The sequence below is a fragment of the Ovis aries genome, chromosome 24, assembly GCF_016772045.2.
Source record: "Ovis aries strain OAR_USU_Benz2616 breed Rambouillet chromosome 24, ARS-UI_Ramb_v3.0, whole genome shotgun sequence".
Lineage (NCBI taxonomy): Eukaryota > Metazoa > Chordata > Mammalia > Artiodactyla > Bovidae > Ovis > Ovis aries.
Window position 1 is genome coordinate 21,319,069 of NC_056077.1, and position 9,040 is coordinate 21,328,108.

Below are 9,040 nucleotides of genomic sequence, written 5' to 3' on the forward strand. Positions count from 1 at the left end.
AAAAAAAAAAAGGCTAAATAGGATAAAGGTCTACACAGAGCATGTAATCAGTCAGGGTCAATGTCAATTGTTTTATGTAAGCCCAAGATTAGAAAAATATGTCTAATGAAAAACTAGTAAAGGAACTAGCCATTAACTGAGTGGAAGAGAAAAGGCTTAGTAAGAAGATGAAAACTACTTTCAAACACCTGAAGGATAAACAAGAAAATAAAGACCTGTTCTCAATTGTTCTTAATGACCTGAGAGTTTGCCTGTGGGTTGTAGCAACTGAGAACGTATTTCAGCATAACATCAGTCAGTCACCATCAGAGATATCCAAAGAAGAAATAGTGTCTCTGACAAACAGCAGCTGGACAATTATCTATTTGAAATTAGGCAGAAGAACTCAATCATTAGAAAAAAGCTTTGAAGCCCCCTCCAACTCTGAAATTCCATGATTCCCTACATGCAAGAATGAGTAGTAACAATCAGTAGTTGGAATTATGATCCTAAATATCAACTCAAAATCAGATGAACTCTAAGTGCTCTCATCAAGGTTTCTCAAGGTGTCTAAACCTGAAAAGGCTTAAAAACCACACAGGCCTATTGCACAGTGAGCACCAAGAGTGCTTTAGTTCCTTGGTTCTGACTCTGCTATTGTAATATCTGTTCTTTTTCTCTACACTGAAAGGGCTATTTATTTATCCTTTTAGAAGTATTGAGAAAGTCAGCACATTATATTAGCTGCATGAAAGGGTATGAATGATCCAGAATATCCCTCCATAAATTTGCTTTATCATGAACTACAGTTGCATCTAACTAAAGATCTCCAAGTTAGTGGTAGCTTTCTAACTGTGTGTTTAATTCTGTGTGTTTTCATCTCAGAATAATAACAGAAGGATTTTTACAAAACTGCAAAGGAAAAGGCACTTTAGCTTTGTCAATGAATCAAAATACACTAAGAGATGGACAGGAAACATTTACTGACACGGCCAAAACATCTCTATATACTAAAATTCATGCTAAACTTGCTGATGTTTTAACAGAAGCAGCAGTAGATTCCATCTTGGTCATTAACAAAAAAGATAAACATAGTGACCCCTTCATGGTTGAGATGATCATGGAGATGGAACACAAACCTGAAACTACGTAAGCTTAATCAGAGATCTTGTTTTGGATGATGGGACATGCCATCCTGATGTGGAAAAAAGAAAGTAAAAGATGCATATATCCTTATATGCAATGTGCCATTAGAATACAAAAAAACAGAAGTGAATTCTGGCTTTTTAAAAATAAGAGTGCAGGGGCGAGAGAGAGAGAAATTAGTAAAGAAAATTCACTAAAGATGGAGTTTTTAAAGTAATAAAACTTTACAAAATAAAGTGTGGCTGTGACTTAAAAGGTGTGCTATTGTTAATCAAAAGGGAACTGACTCCTTCGCCTTAAATGCTCTTGCTAAAGAAGGCCTAGAAGCTGTGCACAGAGCTAAGAGCAAGGTGGAGAAGCTGACTCTGGCCTGTGGTGGAGTAGCTCTAAATTCTTTTGATAACCTGAATCCTGGCTGTTTGGGACATGCTGAACTTGTCATGACTACACACTGGGAGAAGACAAGTTCACCTTTATTGAGAAATGCAACATCTGTGACATTACTGGTCAAAGGACAAAATAAGTACACCCTCATGCAAATCAAAGAGGCAATAATAGATGGCTTGAGGGCTTACACAGCTACGATGATGGCTGTGCCACCCCAGTGCTGGTGCAGTGGGCGTGGCAGTGGCAGATGACAGCCTGGACTGTATACAAGTCCAGTGTGTAAGGGGCAGGGCCCAACTTGGGAGTCCAAGTATTGCTAGTGAATTGCTCACTATTCACAAGGTTCCTGCTCAGAACTTGGGTTTTGACCTTCAGGAAACACCAGGTTAAGTTCAAGCAGAATATTCAGAATCAGGTCAGCTTGTGGGTGTGGACTGGAACGCAGATGAGCCAATGGAAGGCATACGAGATGACCACTATGTAAAGAATCAGCTTCATCACTCCAGCACTGTAACTGCCACCAACATTCTCCTGGTTGATGAGTTTATCAGAGCTGGGATGTCTCCTCTAAAAGGAAAGTTGAATTGAAGCTTCCCTTGTATCACCTGAATCATGAAGACTCTACAGAGGGATCCTAAGAATACAGGTATAGAATTTTGATCCAAGCCTCAAATGATTTTCAGAAGCACTTTCTTTTCTCATAGGAAAAAATGAGACAACACTGGCACCTACTCAAATTCTGAAGTTTTGAAATTATAGTGTATTTTAAACTGCTCTGAATTATACACACATACAGCAGGCTATATTTATCCAATGAACAGGATGTTTTGCTTTAGCTTCATTATATAAAAATATGTTAGATAAGCATATGTTATCTACCTTGCTATTAAATATTCCTGTTGAAAAAACACACAGTCAAGGGTCCCATCCACTACCTCAGTTACCAGATCCCTATGACCTGCAAAGCACTGTGCTAAGTGGTCTAAACCACACTGTCCTACACTGTACAGATGTACGTCTATATCTACACTGTCCAAAACAAAAGCAACCAGCCACAGTGTCTCCTGAGCCCTTGAAATGTGGCTAATGCAACTAAGGAACTGAATTTTCAATTTTAATTAATTTTAATAAGTCCTGGCATCGATGTTCTCACTACCAAAAAGTTGAGAACCACTGACCTAGTTACAAAGGAAAATAATTTAATCTCAAAGTTAAAACCAAAAAAAAAACCACAATCATTAACTATTAAAAAGGAGGAAAAAAAAGAACTATACAAAGATATGTGTCTAGAACATTTTTTTCCAGAAATTCCAGAAATTTAAACTCCTTTTTGTTAAAGTCCTAAAAGGATTAACACTAAGATGCGTGTTAACACTAACACATGTGCAGAAGCTACATAAATGCAACCAATTCTTGAGGTCATCTCGGGCATAATCTGTTCTTCCCCAGGGTCATCCCACGCTGGCGCCTCCCTACTACCCTCATCACCCAGCGAACGCCGCCCACCCTTACCCGCTCCTCTTTGGTGTAGAGTTGGAAACACTGGGATAAAGTGCAAGTTTGAGGCTGATGGTGATGCTCCTTCTGTAGCCGGACACTTTCTGCATCAGGGATATACTCATCTTCAGTATTTACAAACAAACTGCAGGGAGGGGCAGAAAAGCACGCATCAGAGACGGTCATGCAAACTGACACGAGAGTAGGATTAACCGCTTCACAACCTGCCTGTAAATTCGTAACTGAGAAGATCACCATGTAAGACAGCAAAGGGGCAATCCAGCTTTTCCAGGATCCAAAATGTTCTTGAAAAGTTCTCAATCTACAAAGTCATTTTCAAGAGATAATTTGCAGTTGGTTTTTCCGGGACTAGCCACACACTATGCTGATTAATTCATATATTCTTATCCTTTTGTATTAAAGGGCATGCCTTTGGCGTAACTTGAACAGAGTCAGACATGACTGAAGTGACTTAGTAGCAGCAGCAGCAGCTAGAGTTAATGGGCCTGTAATAATGACCAAAGTAATTTGAATATATAGCTTCTGTCTCATTACCAGCAAACACATGTTCTAAGATTTGGGGATCCAGACAACAGAATGTATAGGAGAGAAATAATACATTGCTTAAATAAAGGATTAGCAATACACTTGGATAGTTAGCTGAAGAAAAGAGAGGTTTGTGTTTCAGCTAATTTGAAAGCTCAAACGTATGCTATTAAAATAAGCATCAAGACAATTGACTATATAAACACTAAGCAAGAAAATACTTACAAATCTTTTGTCTCTTTGTCCCATTCCACTACTAATTTCACATGAGCAGTACCGCCTGGTCCACAAGATTTTAGTGCCCTACAGGATAGAGAAGAGAGTCACATATTGCTTTCTAAATAAATGATTTTAATTAAATATGTGAACCATCTGAAATCATAGTGTGATTGCTGAAAATCTTCATCATTGGTCCCCATCAGAAAAAGTTTCTGACCATTATAACCTCATATTTAATGATTTGATTACAACTGGACTGAGAAATCCTTAAATTAAAATATTCAACATGGAAATAAAGATACGGGAAGAAATTTAGTACCACACTATAAGGCTATCCATGTAACTCTTAGAGGGTATGATCTTTCCAATTTTTGTCTAATTTCTCACCAAACCAGAGACTAGACAACAATCAGAACGAAGTCTGCCTCTCTCCTCCTCCCTCCATACATCATGCCTGGTCCCGGGACTGTGCCCACACCAATGTAAACTATGCCTTCCTGCAAGGGACCCCTCAAGTTTTACCTCATTTATTGCCCCTGAGCTCCTTGGCTCCTCAGCCATCTTCTGAAACACTCAGCATTAACAGTCAATATTACTTCTCAAATACTTTTTATTTTTTGCAATGTTTTAGATCATTATCTAATCTATTAACTCTAATTTCTAAAGCCAAACAGTGAATTCCTTTCGAACAGAACTATGTTGCATACTTTTTTGGAATCCTGAAATGCAGGCACTTCAATATTTACTGGAAAAGGCATTATAATAGAGGCAATACTGTGTTTTATGTATATCCATATATGTGTAGTGTGTCTGTGTACACATGTCTATTATTTTATTAATACAGTAGAGTGTTGTAAGAGGACAGAAGTGTATAAAAAGCACGGAAGTAGCATAGGGGAGAGACTAATTCTGGGGGCAAACAGGGGGAGGGGACAATGTGAAGAGAGTCTCAAAGGAAAGGAATTATTAACAGAGAGGCTGCACATGGGAAGGCCCATGTAGACCCGTGCTGTTACGTTCAAACAATCCTCAGCGCTTTGATGCTGCTGCAGGTCTGAGACAGTGGGAAAAGAATGAGGCCTGACAGAAAAGAAGCAGTCAGGGTTGAAACTGTAGAGAAACTGGGCTTATCATTTAAGGATTTCAAGGAGGAAATTGTTATGATTAGAATTCTACTTTGGAAAACTTCAATCTTGGTGAATATGCAAGTGTAATTCATCTATCATCCTGAGACTTAGACCAATTTAGTTTCCTAACGTAAGTACTCTAGGTTTTCCTGATTCCAAAAATGATCATAAAACATATCCCACTCAAATATGAATCAAAGTAAAGTAAGGGTTTACTTTCTAAATGAGCTTGAAGAACCTACCACTCTTCTACGGAAATTACATCAGAAATCACTAGAAATTACACACAAGCATACATGAAATCCTAGAAGGTGATCTTTTTTTTTTACCTTTCTACCGTCGGGTGGCACAGAGGCTGCTCCTCCTGGGGCAGCAAGTACGTTATTCCCACAACACTGACCACACGCAAACTGAATGGACACACCTGCATCAAACGGCAAAGGCAAATCAGGTTCGGTTTCTCTTCCAGGGCATGTGGTTCACAGGGGCATTTCCCAGCCAGGTTAGCGGGAAAGCACACTGTTCTATAAAACGCTTCTCTGCAATATTCCGTGAGGTTGCTGAGCCACTCTAAGACATGTTAAATAGGACTGACCCAAAAGCAATTTACATATCAAATGTTATGCAAGACAAGTAACATGCTGCTTTAGCTTAACATTAAGTTTCCCACAGACGCCTTAACAAAGTAGTCAGAATTTTGAAAACATATAGTTTGTCTACAAAATCTCTCTCTCTACAAAAGCTGATCACGTGCTAAACTTTGTTAGACAAACATAAAGGAATACCCGGCAGTTCACAGAAAACTTTGCAAGAGCCAGCTCCCTTCATAAAACAAGGGATAAGTTCTCAGTCTGGAAAACCTGAATGCAGATTCTGCTAAGGAGCTTTTCTCTGGGGCTCCCCAACACTCCAGCACAGTGGCTAGTCTTCCCAAGGTCAAAGGTCTGAACTTCCCATCTCACTGCGGTGGCTGTTCCTGCATGGGGCACACACATGCTATTCTGGAGTATCAAAAGGCTTACATACCTGAATGCAAACTGTAGGCCTCAGGAAGTACTTCATCTTCTCCAAGATTTCCTTCTGCAGAAGGTCCCATGCTATTGTCTTCTCTAGGTGCAGCACAAAAGGTAGTCCAAATCTAACATACACAAATAACTGTCATCACCTTAAAAAGTATGACAAGTCTTTCAATACTGTAACTCTTTTCTCGTGATCTTTTTAAATAGCATCACAATACAATTAGTTTTAGGGCAGTTTTCAAAAGAAAGCAAATAGGAAATTTAACACTCTTAAGTGGATGAAAAGAATCAGAAGAGAAACAGATTTATAAATGAAATTTAACAACGTATACACCAAAATGGCTTCCAATAAAGTATGCTACCATGATATTAGGTACTAAGATGACAGAATTAGTGGAGACAGTGGGGAAGGCAGGTGGGCGTGGACGTGAGTCTAGCAAATAACATGGATCAAACACGTAAGGGGTTAGGTGCCAGAGGAATAGAGAGAGAGGGAGGCCTCGCAGGGAGGCAGCCATATCCTGGTGGTCTGACGAGGAAGACACTGGCAAGCAAGTGACATTAAAAGTCAGCTCTAGTCAAGGGGAGAAGCCATGTGGCCGCTGCCAGGTTTCCTATCCCATGCTGAGCTCACAGGGAGAATGAGAGGCAGGGCTGTGGTTCCTAGCCACGCATACAGGCTGGTATAAGCAAGGGAACTTTAAAATACAGTGACGCCCATGAGATTCTGCTGTAATCGCTCTGGTCTGTGGTTTGAGTACTGAGACTGTTTTAGGCACCCCCACCCCAGGTGGTTCTAAGATGCAGCCAGGCTGGGGAGCACTGGTCTAGCCTCAACTCTCACCCAAGCCCCAGCCATTCAGACCTACCTGCTGTTGCCTTGAATGCATCCAATTCACACCCTCAACAGGCAGTCAATTCCCTCAGCCTGGAAAAGCCTTGTCACTCTTAAGCTATTTCCTACTCAACCATATTAGGACCCAGTGGTACCCCGAGCTCTGGGAACCAAGCACTGCTGCACTGCAAATACCACCTGCTTATTCTGCCTCCACCAATAGACTGCGTTATCTGATAGCAGGCACTATGACTGATTTATCTTACTAGCCCAAAGAGCCGATGCCTAGAAAACAGTAGACGCTGAATGAATGAATGAACAAATGAATACACAGACTGAGCCTGACTTAGGCCAAAGCAGAGGTGCTAATGTCACCAAGAAACCTGCTCCTAACAAGTACCAGTTTACTCACAGCAGAATTCAACAGTAAGCCTACCTGCCTAAAAACAACTGTGATGTGAAATGTTATAAGCATGATGTGTAAATCAGCAGCCATATTTTTCATATGACAATGTCTTTACTTTTAAGAGATCAGCATCATGAAAGGGATTCCATAAGTTCTTTATTTTTATATTAAGTCTGATGAGTTGCCTTTCCTTCTGTCCTTAAACACGCCAAGCTCCTTCTAATTTCAGCATCTTTTCAAAAAAATTTTTATTCCAATACAGTTAACTAACAATGTTGTGTTTCAGGTGTACAGCAAAATGAATCAGTTTTACATATACATATATCCACTTGTTTGTTAATCCTTTTCCCACATAGGCTAGAGTATTGAGTAGAACTCTATTACACAGTAGGTCCTTATTAACTGTCTATTTTATAAATATATTGATAGTTGTATGTGTATGTCAATCCCAATCTCCCAATTTATTCCTCCCCTTCCCTCTCAGCCAGTAATACCTGGAGAAAACCCTAATCCAAAAAGATGCATGCACCCCAATATTCATTGCAGCACATTTGCAACAGCCAAGAATGGAAGCAATTTAAATGTCCATGGACATAGGACTGGATAAAGATGTAGTATATGAAAAAAAAAAAAAAGATGTAGTATATGCATACAATGGAATATTGCTGCTAAGTCACTTCAGTCGTGTCCGACTCTGTGCGACCCCATAGATGGCAGCCCACCAGGCTCTGCCGTCCCTGGGATTCTCCAGGCAAGAACACTGGAGTGGGTTGCCATTTCCTTCTCCAGTGCATGAAAGTGAAAAGTGAAAGTGAAGTTGCTCAGTCATGTCTGACTCTTAGCGACCCCATGGACTGCAGCCTACCAGGCTCCTCCATCCGTGGGATTTTCCAGCCAAGAGTACTGGAGTGGGGTGCCATTGCCTTCTCCAACAATGGAATATTACTCAGCCATAATCTCAGCAACTTTGTACTCAATGTCCCCTCTTCAGGAGATCTTTTTCCCCAGAGGCTCACATAGTTCACAACTTCTCACTTGGCTTAGCCCAGGAAGGCCTCCTCAGGAAGGCCCTCCCTCACGTTCCTCATTAATGTAGTTTTGCCAGATGGCACCCCACTCCAGTACTCTTGCCTGGAAAATCCCATGGATGGAGGAGCCTGGTAGGCTGCAGTCCATGGGGTTGCTAAGAGTCAGACATGACTGAGCAACTTCACTTTCACTTTTCACTTTCATGCACTGGAGAAGGAAATGGCAACCCACTCCAGTGTTCTTGCCTGGAGAATCCTAGGGACGAGGGAGCCTGGTGGGCTGCCGTCTATGGGGTCGCACAGAGTTGGACACGACTGACATGACTTAGCAGCAGCAGCCAGACCCACACCAGCGCGTTCTATCATACCAGCATGTTTTAATATCTTCAAAGTAACAATGACTGTCTGAAATTAAATGTTTACTTGTCTTTAGTGGCTCTGTCCTAACTAGGTTGCAAGCACCAAGAGAATACAAATCCTGCTATACCCCTAGTGTTTAGAATAGTGCCCAACACACTATAAACACTCGCTAATGAACATCATAAATATACAAATCAACACATTTTGCATTTATGTTATTTTCCATTCTTAAATAAGAAACTTATTTCAAAACATTTTAAAAGGTTAATATAAATGCTACTCTAATATTAGAAACACTGTATCCTTCCTCCCTGAAACACATCCATATGTTGTTATTACTCAAGTTACATTACTAGTGTGATAATGTTACTTTAAAAGACAGTCTAAAACTCCCATAAATCCTTAGAGAGGGAAACAGATTTAAGAGAGATATCTAACTCCCAAACGTCTGACTAAATACAGCTGAATGAATAGTGGTGCCATTTGCCGGA

The 9,040-nt window shown here is 40.4% G+C and overlaps 1 protein-coding gene and 1 pseudogene across 1 annotated transcript in view; one reads left to right on the plus strand and one right to left on the minus strand.

Annotated features, from left to right (window-relative positions):
* Positions 1 to 9,040, minus strand: part of USP31 (ubiquitin specific peptidase 31) — an 84,118-nt gene that overhangs the window by 24,540 nt on the left and 50,538 nt on the right. The window contains exons 8-11 of the mRNA XM_015103892.3: positions 5,928 to 6,039; positions 5,231 to 5,325; positions 3,781 to 3,858; positions 3,025 to 3,154 (exon numbers count right to left, since the gene is read on the minus strand). Coding sequence (XP_014959378.2) covers positions 3,025 to 3,154; positions 3,781 to 3,858; positions 5,231 to 5,325; positions 5,928 to 6,039 — 415 coding nt within the window. The remainder of the gene's footprint in view (positions 1 to 3,024; positions 3,155 to 3,780; positions 3,859 to 5,230; positions 5,326 to 5,927; positions 6,040 to 9,040) is intronic.
* Positions 923 to 2,100, plus strand: LOC105604710 (T-complex protein 1 subunit zeta-like; annotated as a pseudogene).